This window comes from Telopea speciosissima, chromosome 10 (genome assembly GCF_018873765.1).
Source record: "Telopea speciosissima isolate NSW1024214 ecotype Mountain lineage chromosome 10, Tspe_v1, whole genome shotgun sequence".
Classification (NCBI taxonomy): Eukaryota; Viridiplantae; Streptophyta; class Magnoliopsida; order Proteales; family Proteaceae; genus Telopea; species Telopea speciosissima.
This window is the reverse complement of record NC_057925.1, coordinates 14,934,421-14,958,299: the sequence shown is the minus strand read 5'-3', so window position 1 is coordinate 14,958,299 and position 23,879 is coordinate 14,934,421. Positions and strand designations below refer to the sequence as shown.

The 23,879-nt window shown below is 40.7% G+C and overlaps 1 protein-coding gene across 2 annotated transcripts in view; it reads left to right on the top strand.

The window, feature by feature from the left end:
* LOC122642413 (rhomboid-like protein 20) overlaps positions 1-23,879 on the top strand; it is a 55,316-nt gene that overhangs the window by 15,935 nt on the left and 15,502 nt on the right. The window contains exons 3-6 of one of the 2 annotated variants that reach the window (XM_043835870.1): positions 5,552-5,607; positions 5,755-5,855; positions 9,884-10,024; positions 22,104-22,170. In XM_043835870.1, the coding sequence (XP_043691805.1) occupies positions 5,583-5,607; positions 5,755-5,855; positions 9,884-10,024; positions 22,104-22,170 (334 nt within the window). In that variant the 5' untranslated portion in view covers positions 5,552-5,582. Of the gene's footprint in view, positions 1-5,477; positions 5,608-5,754; positions 5,856-9,883; positions 10,025-22,103; positions 22,171-23,879 lie in introns of those variants that run through there. The other variant, XM_043835869.1, reaches the window with a different exon arrangement.

The window sequence follows — 23,879 nt, the reverse complement described above, 5'->3', positions numbered from 1 at the left end:
AGTCAAGGCTATGACCAATGGGAGGGTAGCATGTGTTTAGTTGCCTTAGGGAACGTTTCTTAGGGCTTAAGGGAGTCAAGATTGAGATTCAAGTTGCCAAATTCGAGTTTGATCGCGAAAGGAATCGAGATCGAAGTAAAAAATGGTAAGTTTTGGTTTCTCAAATTTACACAGATTCGACAGTGAACTGGGGTCGAGTTGACATCGAAGAGGGGTAAGGTCAACATCGAGTGGTTGTTGATGAACAACACTCAACATCGAGGGGTGGTATTTGACTGTCGATGGTTATTTTCGAAATGTCAAGTTAAGTTAGATAGTAGGAATGCATTGTTAGACAGTCAAATAAGATGGCTCGATGTCGATTCGGGGCCTTTGAGTGTCGACCTAGGCTTTGGTGTCAATAGACATGAAATGGGCTGTTTGGGCCAGGTTGGTTCCAAGGGTCTAGGTCAAGGCTAGCCTTTTCAGGGGTTCTTGGAGGGCTTGGAGGTTCTGATTTGGGCTCCGATAAGGGGAATTGATGATTGGTAAACGGATTCAGGCAGTGTACACTGACGCTACATCCATAGATACACCGGCTCTAGGCTTTGGAGGCCGCTCATCATTGTTACGAGAAACCTCTAGGGGAAAGACAAAATGAGGTGTCTACAACTACAAATTAACCTTATAAATTATTTAAGACTTAAGTTAGAACTCTCATTAATTAGTTATACCTAATGCAATATGTCATCCACCAAGACACAAACACGATTTATTTTTAACATTAAGATATTAATGTTTATAGCTACATTAGATGTTGGTTCATACTCCCAAACTTTATAATTGGTATTGTAAGGTTATAGCACACAACTAGTTCGATGCAGAATACGTCTCAACCTGGTAGAGGTTCGACACTTTTGTGTCGATATCAAGGATAAACCAAGTTCATTGCATGGTTCCTGATGATTGTGTCAAAGTGAAACCAGTTGTGAGGTTTGTTCTTACTTGATCCACCTTGATTGATGCTCACGTCACAATTGTCGGTTAAACTAGTGTTGCTACTAATGAGGTGTCCATAGTGTGACCCCCTTGTGTACATTTTAAAAAGGAATATGTGAACATGTCTTAATTAAGCAAAGCATTGCTTTCCATGGTACAAAGGGAGGCCTACCTCGGCAATACTCATGCTCAGCACTCATGCTCAGCTATTTACATTTCCTCCTAAAAGGGTATACAAGATAGGGTTGCTACTCCATTGTCAATCATCAAGCTGAAGGCAAAACTTGGTTAAAGCATGTTGTCGCAAACTAAACCCTTTATTGTAAATCTTTTGTTTATATACCCTACCATTGTACATTCTTTTTCTCGGATCTATGTTCATCTATGGAAACATCTTGTGTGAGAGACCATCCCTCGGGTTTTGATTGCAATTTGTTTTGCTATGTTAGGGTACAAGTCCGCACCAAATAGAGTACTTGTTACTTGCGTGTGCTCGTCATACAACTTGGTTAACCAGTGTAAGCTCCGTCCCATTCCCATTTAAATAGTCTAGTTTAAGCCAGAGCTTGTAGACCAACCCTTATATTTCCCCTCCTAGCTATATAGAACAGAGTTCAGAGTAACAATTATCTTGCAATAGAAATATGGACCCAATAGTGGATGAGTGTCAAGAAGTCTCAGTAGAGAAACAAGTAAAGCAGTTATAAGTTGAAAGGGTAGAAATAGGGCATGTAAGGGCTCAACTTCTTCAGTTGGCCCTGGCCCAGTCCAGTATTAGCTTGTCCTCGATACTAGGAGGCCAATGGGAGAACCTCAAACAAAGTGGATTAAGGATATGACCAAACCTCCCCAAGGAGTAGTCGGGGTCGTTCCCACCAAAAAGCTAGGCATAAACTAAGGACAGGGCGATGCAAGTTGTAATTTAAAGGCAATTTTTTTGAAAGCAAGTAAGCCCACTGTCTCATATTCTGCAACACCTCCACTACCTACAGGGCAGACAGTAGCACAAGGTTCAATGTCGATTCCCCCCATAGTGTAGCAAGACCTACCACCCTAGTTGATTTATAGAAAAAGGTGATAGTTTACTGATCTAGGGATGACCATGACTGCATTTTATGTTGAGTTGAGAAAAGTAGGGCTCTTAGGCATCATTCGTCCGTGCCTGATTAGAGATCCTCCACCACTTTAGTATGATCAAGATTAGTACTGCCATTATACCCAAAAGGGTCGCCGACCTCACCGATAAGTGCTTTGTGCTCAAACATGCAATCTAAGATATGCGTATATCCCCTATACTTTGCCTAAAATAATAATAAACCCGAAGTTTCAAAAAATGCACTTGTACACACCCTCTATTTTTCAAAAAAATAGAAAATTAACAGTCCATTCAGAAGTAAATGTTAAGTGATGATGTGGGCTTTAAATTGGACATGAAATGACTATTTTACTCTTCCTCCTTTCCTTCTCCCCTGGTATTTTAAAACCCTACATTGCCCCTGGTACCCTCTGTAGACACTGAATTTTGTCACCCCCCACGACGATGATGACAACAGGATACGAACAAACATCGGTATCTCTCTTAAGAAGGACTCTTGTCCCTACATCTAAGCCAAATCACCTTGACATCCCTAAAAATGACTTATAAGATTATTTTACAAAATGCTGAAGGAGGTACTACTCACCTTCCCAGACCACGACGGTCTATGGGGAGCCCAAAATCACGTGGGCGGTGTCATGCCTTAAGCGTGGCGCCGTGTGAGGTTACCACGACACCACAAAAATGGACAGATGTCAGCCTTGTGATGTCATCCACGACGTCGTGGAGTTTTTTTCACAGCACCGCGGAAGGCTTCCACGATGCCGTGGAGGACCCCACACGGTGCCGCATTTTATAGGGTACCCTATAAATAGGAGGGTCCCTCTCCCCCAAATAGATTAAGAGATAGAGTTGGGAGAGGGTCCCAGCCTCGTTGTCCGCCCATTTTCCCTCTTTGAGATAACTTTTGAGTGAGGATTCTCCTAAGCCACAGGTAGATCCTTCGATTACCCCAAAAAGGGGAAGAAAGGGTAATTTTTCCCCAGTTTGTCTTTTCCGAGAGTAGGGAGTCACTCTGGCAATGGCGATGGATAGATCCTTCGATTATCCCGCCTAAGAAGTGATCCTACTAACTACCTTTTCCAACCGTTATTCTGTCTGCATACAATTAACGAATAAGCCTTCATTACAATCGTTATTCTCTATATATAGATAATGAGAATCCCTTATACAACTATTGCTCTGTCCGAAGTCTGAGTACGAAACCCATCTCATATCGTCCTTACTCTGTCCGACAAGAGAGATGCAAGCCGATCATCTGTCTCCACTTGAGCCGTGGGACATTGCATATTTCATATTAAACAAGTAAGTAGTTTGTTGGGTCGCGCACGGGCTGTCCCGGCTCCCAACTCATCTGGAGAATGAATTGGGCCCATGTGTTGGTATATCTTCCTTTATTTATTTTATTTCTTGACAGGTATTTGTTTATTTCCTTCTTACCATTTTTGACACAATGTAGATCATTAAAGTAGTTCACTTTAGTGTACATAGTAAATGACTTTTTTTATTTCTTTGTCATGTTTGATGCATCATAATTTAGCCTTATATGTTGGTATAGTATGCATTATTAAGGGAGAAATTTCAAAATAATGTATCTAGTAGAAAGACCGGTTCAACCGGGCGAGACGGGGTGCTAATACCTTCTCACGCTTGTAACCTGGCCACTTACCCATAATCTATGACCAGACCATACGGAATCACGTATCTCTTTCCACTAACCTTGGATGGGGTTACACCCATTGGGTCCTAGACCCGAATCTTAGGTGGCAACTCCATTTTTTTATGAAGCATGATCTCAATCCCTATGAAGATGTATCGAAATAATACGCCATTATTCACTAAAGACAATTCTGTCACTATAAGGCCGAGGAACCCCCCATCCAAGGACCGTGGTACTTACACCCTCCCCTCTTCTACCGTATTCCACTCCCAACAGCCCACCGCCCCCATCCTCTTCCGCATTGACCATCACCCCATAACCCACCTCTACAACACCCTCCCTGTGACTTGCACAACACAATCCCCACCGTCTTGCTAGTCTCCGCTATCTCCTGCCCACTTCCGTAACAACCTCTCCCCCATGCATCCCTACTCGTCCTTTCGACAGAACGGAGAAATTGGGGATTTTTTTTTCCCTCAAAGATGGGAACGAACACTGTGGAACACCACTTCCTCAAAAACAAAACTAGGTTCCACTCCATTGGTATCTGGGAAAACTGCTGTGGACACCCCACCTACAAAACCCACAACTTTCATCTCACTCTTAAATGCACACACCCCTCTTTTCTTCATCAATCTTGAGTGAAATTAAGTGCAAAGGTAGTAGCAGAAGCAGCGAAGATGAGGATGAAAGTAGGTGGTGATGATGATGGATAGGAAGAAGAAAAAACATAAGGCAAAGTAAATTGGAGGATGAGGAGATGGTCTAGGATCAGAAAGGTAGTTTGTAAGAATAGACCAAAGGTTCAAATTCTGGTCTTAAGAAGATTCATGGAGTAACTTTTTTAAGAGATTGAATTGAATGATGGTCGACCCCATAAAACAGGGCTATAGTATATCTCGGCTGCTTCTCTGGACCCAATACATTTGTTGGTATTATCAGAGAAATCCTCAATACCATCGACAGAGCACGTCGTAATCAGTGGTAGGACATAAATCAAAGTGTTCTTAAATGACCTTTGGTCCAACAATTTCAATTCCATCTTCTTAGCCTGGTTAGATTTTTGCAAGGAGAAGCTTAGTAGTAAATGTAATGGATGAAATGATAGATCGCTGCCACCATTTGTCCAGTTTAAACATGGAGACAAGGATGATTTTGTGTTTACTTGGGCAAGGGATCACTGGTTCACCTCTTCTTCACATGGAGAAAGGGATGATTTCGTGTTTGAGAAAGACGATAATCTTTGGTTTGGTAAGGATAGGGTGAAATTGTAAAACAATCATTTCATTTCCAGTTTAAAGCCCACGCCATCACTTAACGTTTATTTGCCAACGAACTATTAATTTTGTATTTTTTGAAAAATAGAGAAAATGATCTCAAGTGTGTGTTTTGAAACTTCGGGTTTATTATTACTTTAAGCAAAGTATACGACGTGTGAGTTGTGATTTTCCCTTAAAAAGGTGAGTCCAGAACTAAAGAATAGTCAAATGTGACTACAAACTCCTTTCTCAACAACTATAACCCTACAAGGGAGATTACCCAAAAAAAAAAAAAAACTCCCTATAAGGAAAGAGCACCGAACGTGACAAGGGATACGGCAAGCAGAAGAATACAAACAGAGATCCATACATTAGCCTTAACTAATTACTTTCCCTTGTAAAGGCTACCATCAAAATAAATAAAAATATAAATAAAAACATAAACAAAAAACATAGGAAAGTAAACAGCTTTACAGAAAAAGAAGACCCCAAAATAGATTTCTTCCTGTGTATTCTACTCTGCATTCTCCAGAGAGTAAACGAAGAAAGGCGAGGGAGGGTTGGTCGTCGCTTACTTCACCTCGTGAAAATGAACGGCGGCCCATCTGGTTTTCGTATGTATTTATCTTCTTCTTTACCAATTTGATCAAAACATATAAGGATTGGAAAGTAATCCATCTTTGCAGATCTCTATCTTTGTTTTTCTTCTACATCTTCACCTGAAATTTTGATGGGTATTTCGATTTTGTTTCTTCTTTCAGAAAATTCTCCTGTCACAAAAGCGTTCGTTGTTGCGTGTGCCCTCTTCACAGTCACTTTTGGGATTCAAGGCCGTTCGTCGACGCTTGGATTATCTTATCAGGTACCGTGATTTTCTTGGACCCTTTTGGTGTTTTGTGGAGATATGTAGATGAACTTTTCTCTTTTACATTTGAATTGTTGTTGGCTTTCATGGGTTCATGATATGATTGCCTGAATTGAATTTGAACTGTGTTGCACTCTTTGTGCTATTTCTACTGGTAAATTTCCTCGACATTTTACCTGTTTAGGGTTGTTGACTTGTAATTGGGTCATGTGGGTATTAATTGAGTGAGTGATTTGAGGTCTGTAGCTACTCTGGCGATCAGTTTTTAGCTCTATTTAGGTCCATTATATCTGATGATGGATATATACTTCTCTCACTCCATTACTTGAATTACATACTAGTTTCTATCACTAGTTTTTTGACTGAGAGTGACCTTCAAAGTTCAAACTGGATTATTTCTTTGGAATCGTAATTTTGTTCTTATCATCTTTGACTCAATCTTTTGCGTACGTCCCAATTGTTGGTTGACTCATTTGATTGTTGTGTAGTTTACAGTAATTATGGGTTATCCTTGGGGGTATTCCTTGTCATGGAAATTGCAATGTTTTAATTCTTCTCTCAATGCACCATGGGTTTTTGTTGGAATAAATTGTGCTTTGTACTTTCTCTTCATTTTATCTCAATGAGGTTTATACAATCTTTCCACTATTCTTTTGTTTGTGCCCTTTCCCTAGATTCAGTTTAATTGAACAATTTGGTCTTCGCTTTTAGCTAGTGATATGATGGCTTGGTTTCCAACATCTAAGATGGGATCTAACCTTTAAATTCTGTGTCCTGTCCATAGTTGTCACGGCGTCACGGCGATCCAAGTTGGTGGAGGGGTGTCACGTCGATATATCGACATGTCGCCCGCCATGGCGTTGCCATGGCGAGCATGTCGTTGCCATGGCGAGCATGTCGACCATGTTTTATTTTTTATTTTCTCTATTTTTAATGTTTTAATAGATGTATACTCAAGCCATGTTTTATTTTTTCTCTATTGTTTCTCAAGTTTTAAGAAGAAAATTCAGAAATCGAAGAAGAAATCGAAGAGGGAAAGAAGAAATCAAAGAGGGAAAGAAGAAATCGAAGAAGAAATCAAAGAAGAAATCGAAGAGGGAAAGAAGAAATCAAAGAGGGAAGAAGAAATCGAAGACAGGAAGAAGAAATCGAAGAGGGAAAGAGAGACAGGAAGAAGAAATCAAAGAGGGACGCCATGGCGTAGGTCGCCATGCAACCTTCTCTAGCGCCAGGACGCCATGGCGGCGCCATGACAACTATGGTCCTGTCATCCGTAAGGCCTGGCATTGACTCCCACCTACCCTCTAGTCGAGCTATGTTGCCTTGTGGTAGTGTGATTTTTATGCTTGATTGAAAGAAGAAAAAAAGAAAAGGAAGTCTAGAACCCTCTTTTTCACTTCGTTTTTGAAGATGTAACCCTGTACTGTAGTTCTAGATTGAATATAATTCAACTAGAAGCCAAAATCAGGGTCTGTTCTTCAAAGGGAGTTTCGGTTAGGGTTAAATTGATGGAAAAGTCAAATTTAGGATTAGGTTTTAGTGAGGTCTAGGGTTTGATGGTAGGGTTAGGGTTAGTTGATAGTAGGGTGAGTCTTCCAATGAAGGTCTCGTTAACAAATAATCAGTCTAGGGGTGCTAAACAGAATTGGCAGCAAGGTTGGTTGGGTTAGCGTTAGGTTTTATGGAAAAGAGATCAGTGGGGATTCTAGGGTTTTAGTGGGAAGAATAGGGCCAGGTGTGGATCGAGTCTTCAAATGGATTAGAAGGGCACTCCGTCACAATTTGGAGGTAATCTGATGGTTCAGTTATGCTGGACAGGTTATGGGTGGTCTAGAGGAGAATAAGAGAATGGTTAGGGTTTGTGACTGGTTCAGACTTACTTGTGTAATGAAGAACAACTTGAACAAAATTTTTGTTGATGTAGAATAATCCTTGAAACCAGAACTTGAACTAGAACTTGAATGTAGCAGCAATGGAGAAAAGAATAACCAATTCGAACCACCCGAGCTTCCCACCGCAAGGTGTCAATTGGATCAAACACCAATTCCGTTAGCCTTGATCAAACACAAGACAAATCTTCAGCAATGAAGAAAAAGTTTCAGAACAGCAGCTTTGAGAATTTTTTTTCAAATTTGTGAGGTGAAGAAGAACCCCACGAAAAAAAGGGCGTACCCAATGCACGAGGCTCCCACCACTGCGAGGTCTGGGGAGGGTCATAATGTATGCAACCTTATTAAGCGCTTCCCAAGAGCTGATTTGGGAGAACATCTATTCTCTTTTTTCTGCTTTCTGCTTTTTTTTTTTAATTTTTTATTTTTATCAATAAGGAAATCTATTGATAGGGACAGAAGGGACTGATGAGATCACCTGTTCTTCCCCTCCTTCTTTTTTCTTGGTAGGCAACAGAAATATATTAATTAAAAATTTTGTAAGCGATTTAGAAAATTTCATTTGCAGATATGGCCTTGCAAAGGAAAGAATAAAAAAAGAAGATACAGGAAGGAAAATAGACTAGAAGAAAATGCCATTCAACCTGGCTAAGAGTCATTTATTGGGATAATATTGAGGGATGCTTGAGGCCATAGTTGTCATGGCGTCGCCATGGCGTCCTGGCGCTGGAGAGGGCTGCATGGCGACCTACGCCATGGCGACCCTCTTTGATTTCTTCCTCCTGACTCTCTTTCCCTCTTCGATTTCTTCTTCCTGTCTTCGATTTCTTCTTCCCTCTTCGATTTCTTCTTTCCCTCTTCAATTTCTTTCGATTTCTTCTTCGATTTCTTCTTCCTGTCTTCTTTCCCTCTTCGATTTCTTCTTCCTGTCTTCTTTCCCTCTTCGATTTCTTTCGATTTCTTCTTTCCCTCTTCGATTTCTTCTTCGATTTCTGAATTTTCTTCTTAAAACTTGAGAAACAATAGAGAAAAAATAAAACATGGCTTGAGTATACATCTATTAACACATTAAAAATAGAGAAAATAAAAAATAAAACATGGTCGACATGCTCGCCATGGCAACGCCATGGCGGGCGACATGTCGATATATCGACGTGACACCCCTCCACCGACTTGGATCGCCGTGACGCCGTGACAACTATGCTTGAGGCAGATTGTTACTCTGGTTGTCCATTTGGGAATCATTGTATCCCCCATGAATGTATTGCGGGTGAAGTTGAGGTATTTTATACTTTCCAATTCCATTTGTGAGTGCTTTTGACTTTTTTTGGAGTATTTAGTGTTTTGATGTGTTTATGAGGTCTGGATATTGAGTCCTTTTTGTCCTAGTTTGACAAGGAGTCCGTTATGAGAAGTTGTCTACGAAAAAAGGCGATAGTTATGTTCTCCTTAGTTGTTATGAATGAAATATCAGCATTTGCAGGGTAGAGTTGAAGGTGGACTTCTTGAGAGAATCTTTTCTTTATTACTTCGTTTTCCCTCATTACCTGCTATAGTTTCTGATTTGTTGCAATCCCTGTACACAACTGCTAGCCATTTGCTCCTTAAGTCGTATTTTGCTCCTGTGAAATGTGGTACTGTTGTTTTTATAGCAGGAGTGACCTAGGATGATCATCCATTCATCCCCCTATAAAAAAGGGATAATTTTCTGTATTTACTCCTCATGCTAGTTGATATGGAGGGAGTGTAACCAGTGGGTTTTTGATAACCATTCAGAGGCTGGTTCAGTTGGCTAGTAGGGCAATACTTTATTAGTGAAGCGGCTTCTACAGCATTTAGTGATGTGCAGAGAAAGCTCTTGGGTCAATTTTGTTAAGTTGCTATGCCTGATCTTGTGTAGTTAGGCCCTCTTGCAATATGGGTATCCCTGCATTAGTAAAAGATTACACCCCTTTCTTGTAAAAGAAAAGGATATTGTACAATAAAGTTTAAATTTGTTGTTGCCTATCTTCAAAGACTAGTTATTGGAAATCATGTTGGTTTCTTAATGCTTCATTTCATAGGAGGATTTCTATTTTGAACCGACTTTATATCTAAAATGTGAATAGTGATGGATATCCTTCTTTGTCATGACAGGATGTTTTCAGAAAGTTTCACTTTTGGAGGTTCCTTGCATCAGGTTTTGCCTTCTCATCAACACCAGAACTGATGTTTGGATTGTACCTGCTCTACTACTTCAGAGTATTTGAGAGACAGATAGGGTCAAATAAATACTCAGTAAGTAACTATTCGACCCTCAACTGCTAGTAGGACTACCAAACATAGTTGTAAATTTCATTTCAGTGGCCATTACGGTTTTGGTCCCAAAATGAAACATTCCAGAACTTTGTTGATTTCAGATTTTTGGCACATGTAAATAATTTTTTATTTACTTTCAAGTAAATTATGGTAGATTTAAGTTGAACTAAGCACTGTAACTTGAACACACAACATTTATCTATTTAAAACTATGGGGTTGGACCTTAGTAAACTCCTGAAATGGGCTAAAAGGTGGTAATCTGGGATTGATTTAGATGAGTTTCTTGATAAATAGATGGGCTTTCATTTTAACCCAGCAAGAACCCAATTATTTAACTGGAAAATGAGAAAGATTACAAGTGACAAGTTCTAGTGATTTCAGTGGAAACAGACCGAAATGTGCCATGACTGCTGAAACATACTGAAATTACAGAATCAGTGAATCTCTGAAAGAAATATTTCAGTGAAATGGGTGTTCTGTTTTTGCTGCTCAAATGAAATATTTCAGGTTTATTGGTTGAAGCAAAATGTTATGAGTAAGCTTCTAAATGAATTAGGGTTTTTGATGTAGACAGATTTTTGGGCCTCAAATTCGGCCGCAAGAATCAAAGAAGTCTGGCCGATGATGCACGTTAGGTGGCCAGGCCCATGGGCCATAGGGCCAACCAGCCTTGGCTGGGCCAGCCCATGCAGGCTGGGTGTTTTTGGTTCACCCAAAGACAAATCGTGGGAATAGAATAGCTTGGGCTACAAGCTATCTTTTGGTTATTTGTTTCCTAATTTAATTTCAGTCTTTATGTACTTAGACAAGACTTTATTTTGTCTTTAGTTTTCTAAGGGAACAAGCCTCAATTTTCCTTGTAAGAGGCTTCTAGTTCTTTCCTTTATTCTTACTTTCTATCTTCTGTTTTTAGGAAGTTTGCTACTATATGTAACAGGGGACCTTAGCGTCTCCCCTCGTGATTTATTGAATGAAAGTTTTGCTTGCTTGTGCAAAGAGAATCTGTTAGATGCGGTGAGGTGAGAGATTTTGGGTGAGATACTCTAGACTGAGAGAGTCTACCTATTCTTTCTTCCCCTTCTTCTCCTTCCAATCGATACCCCTATTCTGGGTTTTATTTTCTGTCCATCTGAGTTCAATCGAATCCTTGTTGAGGCTGCTGGTTTACATACTGAAGTCTCCATGACAGAACTCAAGTTGCTGCTGAATATTGTTCCTGATTGAAGGAGACATTCAACCACCTGCGGTTCATGTTTTTGAAGGTTTCCTGCTGAAATCTTTAAGGCCATCGATCTCCCAACATAGTCATCAGTTGCGGCCCAAGTTTTGAGGATCAGATTCCCTCATAAGGAGCCCCACTTGACTGGAGTATGTGCCTGTTCTGAGATCTGGCGTGTATGATACCAGAAATCTCCCAATTTAGCCCTAAATCAAGAATCGATAGAAGTCAGGATTGGGCCATGAATTCTGCATGAGATCTTGAGGGTTGAATCCATCCTTCTATAACTCCACTTTATGGTAATATCATCCCTTTTCATCCCCTATTGCTATGATTCTTGATATCAGTTCAAGTTCTTGAACCCTAGTTCTGCCTTCGATAGGTATTTTATTCCTGCTGTTTATTGTCCTCTTTGGCTGAGGCTATTCACCATCATTGGTAGGTATTGTTAGGGGTTTTAAGGGTTAGTTTAACACTTTAATCTAATTGTTGCCCACTGTTTGTTACGTATCCATATACTGTTGTTAAGTCTGAAACCAGTACCTAGTTTGGGTTATATTTGTGATCCTATTTGGGGTAGGTTACTTGAGACCTAGCTCTACATTAGTTTTGTAGGAACTTGTACATGTTGATGGCTTCAAAAGAAATGTCAGCAAACAAGATCCACTGGCAAGATGACAAAATTCCACTAATTGAGAATGCTTCCTGTTGAGATGTGTTACCCGATATTATAAGGGTATTTTGGGTTTTTTATTTATACTTTATTTATGTACTTTTGAACAAGGGTAGGGTTGTAATTTGGGCTGTGACACTGTTCACGTGAACAGTGTCGTGAATAGTATCGTGAACTGTGTTTCCCTTTGTAATCTCTTTTATTATTATTATTATAAATAGAGAGCTTGACTGATCTCATTGATCATTCAAGCCATTCACGAAATTCCTGTTTTGTTAACATGGCATCAGAGCCAAATACACTCTGATCTAGGTTTTCAAAACCCACCTCCCTCCCTTCGATTTTTTTCTCCTTCCCTCCAGCGAGCTTCTTCCCTTCTTCTTTCTTCCTTTCTTTCGGTTCTTCTTCTCCCATTAGGGCAGCACTACTGAGGTGATCGTAATGATCTAGCTGCTGCCCCAATATACCTCCTTTTTTATGCCTCTTTTTTGGATCGAGTGGAGCTGAAGCACTGTCTGCGAATTGAAGATTCCTATTTTTTTTGGAGATCAGGCCTCTACATCTGTTTCGGCTGCATCTTCTATTGTGGGATCTTTATTTGATATTGTTCTTAGCCCCTATTGACTTCATCAGATTGGTTGAAGACCCCAGCCCCTTATCGATCTCTCTTCTCAGGGTTTTTTTCAAAATCCTGACATTAATCGATCTTGGGGTTGGGCTGCTGGTTCCTGCTGCATCTGATTGGCACCCTTGCTGCCTTCATTCGACATCATTCCCAGCCTACATATCTGAGATTTTTTGCTCTAATACAGCCCTTTTCTATTGGGGGTTGATTCCAGAATTTTTTTGGATATTTTTTGGCTGTTTGCTGCTTCATTGAAGATTGGTTACCTGCTGCAATGACTGGTTCAGATTCTTCTTCGGCCTCTTCTGGCATTGATGGCCAGCCCTAGACTGATTTTCTTCCCCTTGCTGCCCCAATCAAACTTGATGGTTCCAACTACCTGAAGTGGTCTCGGTCTACCTATTTGACAGTAGCTGGCCGTGGCCTCACTGGCCATCTTCTTGGGACAACAACTAAACCAGTGGAAGAGGGTTCTCAGCTCAACAAGTGGTTATCGAATGATGCGATGGTGATGTCCTACTTGATCCATTCTATGCAAGGGGATATCTCAGACAATTTTCTTCTATTGGACACTGCCCATACTATCTGGAATGGTGCCAAAGAGACTTATGGTCGCACGGGGAATGATGCACAGGTCTATGAGATTAGAAAGAAGGCTAATGCCACTACCCAACAGGAGCTCTCTGTCTCCAAATACTATGCTGCCCTCAAGAACATGTGGCAGCAATTGGATCATTACTCCGACTATCAGCCTTCTACTGCTGCTGATCTGGCTGCCTATCGCAAACACGTTGACAAAATACGTGTCTATGATTTTTTGGCTGGACTAAATATGGAGTTTGATCCTATTCGGGTGCAAGTACTTGGGCAGTCCCCTTTTCCATCCCTAGAATAGGCCTTTGCCTTGGTTCATAATGAGGAATCTCGTCGGGCTGCTATGCTGCATTCCTCTACTGTTGATCGCTCCGCCTTGCAAGTTGCTTCCAGTACTCCTTCTCTTACCACTATTGATGGTGGTCCTGCTGTCCCTAAAGGTCCTGTCAAGTGTGAACACTGCAACAGGCTCTATCATACTAAGGCTCCATGGGAAGCCTGCTGATTTTGAGGAAAAGAAAGCCCGTGGGAAGTTTAAGCCCAAGGCTCATATGGCTGATTCTCCTACTCCTGCTGCTGCTGCTGCTGCCCCTTCATCTGACATTGGGCTTACTCAGGATGAGCTCCTAGCTTTCCGTCGCATGCTACAGGCCTCTTCCGTTGCCTCCACTACGGCATCTACACCTGCTGCCCCTCCTAGTTCTAATTTTGCCTCAGGTACTCCAGTCAGTAGTCTGTGTGCATCGGCTGTATCCAGTCCTTGGATTATAGATTCCGGTGCCACTGACCACATGACTGGCTCCTCCCATGTATTTCATCTTTATTCTCCATCTTCTGGCAAAGACAGTGTTCGAGTAGCTAATGGTTCCCTTTCTCCTATTAATGGGAAGGGTTCCATACGCTGCTCCCCTACCCTTTCATTAAAATCTGTTTTGCATGTTCCGTCCTTTTCTACTAACCTTCTCTCTATTAGTAGTCTAACTAGAGATCTGAATCGCAAACCGACTTTTTCCCTTCTCATTGTGTCATACAGATCTGGAGACGGGCGTACGATTGGGGGTGGTAAGATGCGGGGTGGTCTCTACTTACTTGACCGGGTCAGCCTTCTACTTTGCATTCGGCTTCCTCTACGACTCATCATTTACGATCCACCTCGTCCCCGACCTTCATCTCTGACACGCCGACTTGGTCATCCATCCCTTAGTACTTTGTCTCTTTTGTTTCCGAGCTTGATTAAGCATTGTAATAGGAATGAGTTTTTATGTGAGGCTTGTGTTTTGGCCAAACAAACTCGTTCCAGTTATTCTTCATTAAATAAAAGAAGTGAGTTTCCTTTTGCTTTGGTTCATTCTGATGTATGGGGCCCTGCCCGTTGTACTTCCCTTTCTGGTCATCGATGGTTTGTCTCGTTTATTGATTGTTATACTTGTGTCACTTGGGTGTACATGATGAGCCATAAAAGTGAGGTCTTCCGCTGTTTTCAGTTATTTCATCGTATGGTTCAGACCCAATTCAATGCCACCTTGCGCATTTTACGCAGTGATAATGGCAAAGAGTACATGGAGGGTGTTCCAACTTTATTTGGCTCACATGGTATTGTCCATCGGACACTGTTGACACACCGCCGAATGGGGTTCTTTGAAAGGAATAATAGACATCTCCTTGAGGTAGCCCGGGCCATTATGTTTGCACGGCAGGTTCCTTCTCACTACTGGGGTGATGCCATTCTTACCGCTGCTTATCTCATCAATCGTGTGCCTACCCGTGTCCTTGATGGTCGTTCCCCCGTTGATCTCCTCCAGGGTTCCTCCTCCTTTGTGGTTCCCCCTAAAGTTTTTGGTTGTGTTGGCTATGTCCGCAATCATCATCCTCATGGGAAATTTGCTCCACGGAGCATTCGGTGTATTTTTCTGGGCTATTCTGCGACCCAGAAAGGATACAAGTGTTACCATCCACCTTCTTGTCGTACTTTTGTCTCCATGGATATTGTCTTCCATGAGTCCTTGTCATATTATTCCCAGACACCTCTTCAGGGGGAGCAGGATCAGGGTTTTGAAGATGTGTCTGCTATTCTTCCGGCTTTTATTCAGGGGGAGCCCTCTGTAACTTCAGCTCCTATAGTGGCTCCTATTCAGGGGGAGCGTACGATCAGTCAAATCCCCGTTGATAAGGTATATACCCGGGAGCGCACAGACAAGTTGAGACTACCACCACCACCATACCACCTCCATAATCGTTTGCACTTAATCCAGATCCAGACCCTACTACATCATCTGGTAAGGATCCTTCCCTTGACTTACCTATCGCTGTTCGTAAAGGCGTTAGGTCATGCACCCAACACCCCATCTCCAATGTTGTTTCCTATGATGCTTTATCTCCTTCCTATCGTGCATTTGTTTCTTCTCTTTCCTCTGTTTTTATTCCTCAGAAAGGGCAGGAGGCGATTGCAGATCCAAAGTGGAAAGCAGCCATGATGGAAGAAATGACGGCCTTACTTAAAAATGAGACATGGGAGCTAGTTGTTCTTCCTTCGGGTAAGAAACCAGTCGGGTGCAAATGGGTATTTGTTGTCAAGCAGAAGCCAGATGGAACAGTGGATAGATATAAAGCCAGGCTTGTGGCCAGAGGCTTCACTCAGACTTATGGGATTGACTACCAGGAGACATTTGCCCCTGTTGCAAAGTTGAACACTGTCCGGGTCTTACTGTCTTGTGCTGTCAACTTTGGCTGGGACCTACAGCAGTTGGATGTAAAAAATGCATTTCTTCATGGGGAGTTAGAAGAGGAGGTTTATATGGATGTTCCTCCGGGTTTTTCCTCTGACAAGACCCATGGGAAAGTTTGTAGGCTCAAAAGGGCACTCTATGGGTTGAAGCAGTCTCCACGGGCATGGTTTGGTAGGTTTCATAAAGCCATGGTCTCCTGTGGATACAAACAGAGTCATGCTGATCACACTCTGTTCATCAAGCGAAAGGGAGAAAAGGTCACTCTTCTCATAGTTTATGTTGATGACATAGTTGTGACTAGTAATGATACAGGTGAAGTTTCTCACCTGAAGGCTTTCTTGGGACGGTAATTTGACATAAAAGATCTAGGACAGCTAAGATATTTTCTTGGGATTGAAGTTGCCCGTTCTCCAAAAGGCATCTTTCTCTCCCAGAGAAAGTATGTTCTAGATTTACTATCAGAGACTGGTTTGCTTGGTTGTCACCCTTGTGACACTCCCTAGGAAGCTACTACCCGTCTGCAAGAGAAGGATGGTGAACCTGTTGATAAGGGCAGATATCAACGATTGGTGGGCAAGCTAATTTATCTCTCCCATACCATACCAGATATTGCCATTGCTGTGAGTCTTGTGAGCCAGTTCATGCATGATCCTTATTCCACTCACATGGCTGCTGTTCTTCGTATTCTCCATTACTTGAAGTCAGCTCTAGGAAAGGGGATCCTTTTGTCTCCTCATGACCATCTTCGCATTGAGGCTTACACAGATGCTGACTGGGGTGGTAACCCTGACAAGAAATCTACCTCCGGCTATTGTACTTTTGTTGGAGGAAATCTAGTCGCATGGCGGAGTAAAAAGCAAAATGTTGTGGCAAGATCTAGTGCTGAAGCTGAATTTCGTGCTATGGCCCAGGGCATATGTGAGTTACTGTGGCTTCAGAGTTTACTCCTTGATATTCGTGGTTCTGTTCATCTTCCAATGATGTTGTACTGTGACAACAAAGCAGCAATTAGCATTGCCCACAATCCAGTGCAACATGACCGTACCAAACATGTGGAGATTGACAGACACTTCATCAAGGAGAAGTTAGAGAGTGGGCAGATTTGTATTCCTTTTGTGAAGTCTGGGGATCAACTGGCTGATGTCTTCACCAAAGGGTTGAGTGGGAAGTTGTTTTATCCTAGTCTAGTCAAGTTGGGCATGTGTGATATCTATGCCCCAACTTGAGGGGGAGTGTTGAGATGTGTTGCCCGATATTATAAGGGTATTTTGGGTTTTTTATTTATACTTTATTTATGTACTTTTGAACAAGAGTAGGATTGTAATTTGGGCTGTGACACTGTTCAAGTGAACAGTATCGTGAATAGTATCGTGAACAGTGTTTCCCTTTGTAATCTCTTTTATTATTATTATTATAAATAGAGAGCTTGACTGATCTCATTGATCATTCAAGCCATTCACGAAATTCCTGTTTTGTTAACACTTCCTAATGAATCATACTGCCTGTAGCAGCAAACGAGGACTTCTACAAGTAGAAGATTTTTTACTCAATGGAAATACAGTTGGGGGGGGCGGAATATTTTTGTATGCCACTATACTAGACAAGTTGACACAGTTTCAGATGTATGGATGCAGGAGATATTGAGTATTAATTCAATTGCAAGGTGTAACTGCAGATGTTAATTGGTTACATGATGTATGGATGCATGACAGGAGATATTGAGTATTAATTCAATTGCAAGGTGTAACTGCAAATGTTAATTGATTACATGATAAGATTGATAAATACTAGAATATGTTTACAATTACTCTGAATTCTGCTGGTGCTTCTGCTTTCTGTGGGTTTTCTGAAATTATCTTGGAACTTTAATGTTGCATGCTCTGTACATCTCAAGATTCTTCTTTTGATAGGTTACGAGTCCATAAATTTTCAGAAATTAAAACTAGATACTCTCTCTGTCTCTCTTAAATTACGTATTTGTAGAAATTAGGTAATCTCAAAATTCTTTATGGGAGGTCTTAAAAAACTACCAACTGCATGCTCGAAAAACTGTGGGTTACGGTTTCCATCCTTATAGCCTTCATGGGGCCCCTACGGTATGCTGATTGAATGACCAAATCTCATACTATTGGAGCTGTATTGGCAGCTCATCCAGTCATTGGGTGAATGCTCTATCAATCGCTGTTTTTTTTTTCTCCCACTCTTCTAATGTCCATTAGATAGCCAGTACTTTATTGGGCTACACGGTTGTCTTGATCATAGTTATTTTCATGCTAAAGTTATCAAAGCACCAAGTTGATGCATAAGCATTTGGGCCTTTTGAGGCAAAGCATTGACTGGTTTTTGCAGTAATAACTAATTGAAAAATAACAGAGATTTTTTGAAAAAAAATTCAAGGTTGGTATCACATGCTTTTAGTAAATGAAGATCACAGCAATGGTTTGGTGGTTGAATGGCCATGCCCAATTCCTCCCTAGTTCTTCTCTTCAGCACGGGGTAGAGCAGCAGAGGATCTTGAGTACTATTCGAAATTCAGAAGAACTAGTGAAGGGGCCATTGAACGGCTGGAAAAAGCTTGGGCTCGCTTATGGAAAGTAGAAATGGAAGCAGATGAGTTTCGAGTGGTATGACCCAGGGTTTCATCTTATATGCTTCAAATAGTAGGAGTAATTCTGGGAAGATCCAAAATTTCAAATTTGAGAGGGTGGGCCTTGGTGCAACAGTTAGGTTGCTCCGTTGTGACCAAGAGGTCACGGGTTCGAATCTGGAAACAGCCTCTCTGCGAAAGCAGGGGTAAGGCTGCGTAAAATATGATTCTCCCTAGACCCCGCAGTGGCCGGAGCCTCGTGCACTGGGTACGCCCTTTTTTTTTCCCAAGATTTCAAACTTGATATGGGAGGAGTATATGCACGCCTAGGTCAAGGCGACACCTGGCCACTGCCTTGGGTTGCTTTGTTTCCTTGACAACTATGTACCCAAAGATGTTCCTAATTTTTATAATCTGCATGGCTCATATTGATGAATGATAGCTGCCAAAGGCAGATGCTTTTTTTGTTGATAAAAGGCATCTTTAAATTAGTTTATTTAGTGTGTATATATATTATTGGGTATATCTATTGTAGAAAACCTAGGACCTGTAACCAGTAACCTTAGAGTGGAGAAAAGAGAGAAGAAAGAAGAAGAGAAGAGTAGTTGCAAGGGGGGGAGCCGTATATGTTAATTTGCTTCCTCCCTCAAGTATCTTATTTATAATAAAACCATTACAATCATAAAAGGAAAAGGAAACTAAACCTAATCTAAAATAGGTAGCTAACTTAGATTAGGAAATTGACTCCTAACTCCTAACAATTAAAGACATAAAACAATAAAGGAAACCATAATGGACTCAACCACAATAAGGACACTCCCCTTATCTTTGTACACTTCTCAACACTCCCCCTCATGCTAGAGTATACAGCTATCAAAAGAAAGGCTCCAGCTTGGGCTAAAAAGAATAGAAAATCAAACTCAACACCAATCTTGAATAGTAGTTGTAGACTTCAGTGGGCATAGAGGAAACTCCGATAAAACCAATAGAAATATCAGCCCAAGCATTGGATGATAGATAACATCAACTGCAATCCAAAAACAGCAGATAGGTAACGATGACAGATGTTCTCCAATAATTGCGGAACTTGATTTCTAATAAGAGAAGACTCGATCTTCAATATAAGGAAAGAACTCGATCTTCAAAGTAAGAATCAATTCAATCGCACAAAATGGAATTATCCTGTCGATCTTCAAAAAACACCATAGCATGCTTAAAAGATGGAGGGCAGCAACTTCGAAGTTTCCCTTCAAAAGTAAAAATCTTCATTGAAATAAATCTTGAGAAATCTTCACCGAAATATTCTTGAGAAAGGTAAGACTCTCCAATTGATGACGTGTGCAGAGCAGATATGCAAATAATAATATCCAATTCCAATCTCCCCCTCACGTGTAGCAGTACACGTGAACAAACAACAGCCAATAATCAACATTGCAAAGCACGGGCATCACAAAAAAATTTCATAAACAAGAGCCCGCAAATAACAACCGTAGATATAAAAATCCCAAAATCAGTTTCTAACCTCCCTTCATTGGAGCCAACAACCACCATGCAAGGTCCAACCTTCAAAGAAGTACAAATCCCACTTGTGTTCGGGGCCCACCTGGGCAACTATACTTCAAGAATTTTGAAGAAATGTCGGAATTAAAAGGGCAATGGCAGTTTGGTATATGACCAGCATCTCAATAATTTCCAATCTCCCCCTCAAAACAAACTCCAACCTCAATGTCATGTAAGTACCAATTTGCCAAAAAAAAAATTGATGTGATCTGGGGCCCACCATAGCAATAATATGGCACATATGTATACCCAATGGCAATTCTGTAATTACAGCATGCAATCTCCAATTGATTTGGAACCGGGTCAAAATACCCAATTTCGTTCGGGATGGACCCATCCAAGTATACAATAGGCAATAGCAAGAGGTAATGGCGGAACCGTAATTTAAGTGAAATTCTTATATATGCATAAGTAAGGCCAAATTTAAAGGAGTGGCAATCTGGTAATAAACCAGAATTTGCAAGGGGTCAATTTGGTAGTTAAAGAGGCAATGGGACATGATGGGAATTAATGTTTATTGGTTGGGGATATGAAGGGAATTAGAATTATTACAAGGAGAATGGCAGAATTGCAAATAACACACAGTTGAAAAAGGGATGGCCTAGCTGTAATTAGGTGAAATTTGGTAAAATTCACTTTGAAACACAATCCAAGCCAAAGGGCAAACTTGGAACAATGAAGAAGACAAGGGTAACTTGTAATAAACTTGAGCAAATTGGGTAATATTAAAGTGTAGAGGCAAACTTGGGAAGGAAACTAGAGAAAGAAAAAGATAAAGACAACTGTCCTAGCAAGACAGCAACTAAGAAATTATAAACCCATTCGAAGAAGGGATAACTCACGGAACAGAAAACCCAAAAAGTAGGATTCTTCAAGTCTTCAACACTAACCAAAAAGGTGCGTCTTCAACCTCACAGTAAAACCAGAAAAGATATGATTCTAGCAAAAAGATTTCCACGCAACTCCAAATAGAAGGTCGAAGATTAAACAGAAAACCTGCAACTCCAATCTGGCGGTAGGGGAACAGCGGCAATAAATATTTGACTTTGTGGAAGAACAGCTTCAATCGAACCAGCAGCAACAAAATACCAGCAAAGAATTGATACCACCAGAAATCAATAGCCAACAACAGAGAACAAGAGCCCATCCAACAACTAAGTCAAGCAACACTCAGCAACACGAAACTAGAAAATCAGAGATCTTCCTCACGATAAGCAAAGAGAAACTGACCAAAAATAGGGCAGGTCCTGAACTCCAGCCCCTCGATCACCGTAAAAAATCGAGAAAAATGGATTGCACCTTCAACGAAAGCAGGTTCTTCAGAAGCAACTACAGCCTAGAACCAGGTTCTTCATTAATCGATCAACAAATCAGTATTTAGTCTGCAACTCATCTGAAGAACAGAAATCAGATTCGAAATCTGATGTAGAGTTTTCAGAATCGAATAAATGAATTGAGTACATGAAACCCTAGTTCTTTTTCTGTGAACTAGGGTTTTCTTCTTCAAACCAGAAATCCAAACCGACTCTCAAAATGGCAATCTTGGAGAGAATCAGTCACTGATTGCCTAGCTTTGATACCATGTAGAAAACCTAGGACCTGTAACCAGTAACCTTAGAGTGGAGAAAAGAGAGAAGGAAGAAGAAGAGAAGAGTAGCTGCAAGGGGAGGAGCCGTATATGTTAGTTTGCTTCCTCTCTCAAGTATCTTATTTATAATAAAACCATTACAATCATAAAAGGAAAAGGAAACTAAACTAATCTAAAATAGGTAGCTAACTTAGACTAGGAAATTGACTCCTAACTCCTAACAATTAAAGACATAAAACAATAAAGGAAACCATAATGGACTCAACCACAATAGGGACACTCCCCTTATCGTGGTACACTTCTCAACATCTATCTATATATTATATTATATTATAAAATCTTGTTTCAGATTCAATATTATGTGTGGTAATGAAGACAGACTTAGTTCTCAATGAAAATATTAGTTGTTCTTATCTTATGCCTCAGTAAACTGAGGAATCATTTTAGTTATTGCCAGTTTGCTTTAACATATTCATGTATTGCAGGTCTTTATCTTGTTCTCCATGATCGTGTCATTGCTTTATGAGGTCCTGTTATTGTTTCTCGTTAAAGGTACTTGATACTTTTAGATTTTCAAATGGTGTTTCTCTTTACTGCTACTTTGGGCCACCCTTATTTTCTCTGTTTTTTTTTTCCTTCTTCTTGGTATTGTCTTCTATTTCTTCCAATTTGCTATTCATTATTGCATTTCCCTTGTATCTTTCTACAATATTTTTCATTTATTAGTAAAAGAAAAGTTAAAAAAAATTCTTCCCATGATCATAGTTGTCAAGGTGTTGCGTATGCGATGCCCAGGTGTTCAGGTGCCTTGGTTGCCTTGGACACCTTGCCCCTAGGCCCCCTCCAACACCTTGGGTTGCCTAGACGCCGTGACAACTATGCCCAAATGAACAATTTCAACGAAATCTTTCAATTTCTTATTTTACTATGTTCAACACTGTATTCCTCTTATATCATGTTTCCGCATGCATAACGGCTCTTTCTTTTGTGATTGTTCTGATTATGGATTTATGTAGCATGCTTGTGGAAGGAGATTGTCCAATGGTTGTTAGGTGGGTTAGTAGCCCTGTCAGTCGTGGTGATGCTCCAATTTTGATTGGTGAGGTGAGAGACTTATCTCACTAATTTGACATGTTGTTTCCTTGGAGGCCCAGATTGATCAACTCTCTAGCCATCTCCTTAGCAAGAAATACGATTTGGGAAGTTCCAGTGTAGTGGGTTGCATTTTCAAGTGTCTGCATTTTTGTCATTTTGGTCCCTCGGGTGATTTTTGTACATTTTCCTCCTTAGTTCTAGTGTAGTGGGTTGCATTTTCAAGTGTTTGCGATTTTTGTCATTTCGGTCCCTCTGGTGATTTCGTACATTTCCATCCTTTTTCTTTTAGAAGAACATATCATTTATGATAAAATATATACTAAATTTATGTTTATGAACATTTTTTGGGTTTGCTCTTTTATATGTCTTTTGGTGGGCCTCGGCGTAATAATAAGGTTGCTCTATTGCATCCTGGTGGTCACGGGTTCGAACAAGGAAACAGCCTCTCCACAAAAAGTGGGGGTAAGGCTGCGCTCATATGCCCCTCCCCAGATCCTGCAGTAGCGGGAGCCTCGTGCACTGGGTATACCCTTAAATTACTCTTTCATATATGTCTTTAGGCTACTCTTTCATATATGTCTTTAGGCCAAAGGTTCTTTGCTAGGCCCAAATAGGAAGAGCTTCCGATACTACCAACTAGTTTTTGATATGTGGAAAGGTGATGTGGCAATTCCAATTTTTCAACATGTAGTGTACAGTCTGGATTCACCACTTGTTGAATTTCATAGCCCAATTCAACATATGCCCTCATGTATTGGCATTTTCCCTTCTATTCTAAGCTGTCCATTTGTTTTCAACCAATTTCCCCCCCAGAAGCTTGACTTTATAGCTCCTTTTTAAAAGCCTTATTTTACCACATGGTCAACTCCATTAATGTTGAAACTTGATGTGTGAGCAGGGGAACCTGGGCCTTTCCTGAGTACAAAATTTGGGCCCACTTGATCTGGCATGTCACAGATATTGAGTTGTAAAAGAAGGTTCAATTGTGGACCTTGCAGGAAACCAAAACCTGTTTGTTTAATGGTGATTCGACGAACTATCCATGATGTTCAGGATTTCCATAATTATATGGTGATGCTTTAACTGATAAAGTAATCTGTATGTGCTTCTGCATGTGTTTGTGTTATTTGTCAAAGCTTGGTTTGCTATCGTCAAATTTGAATGAT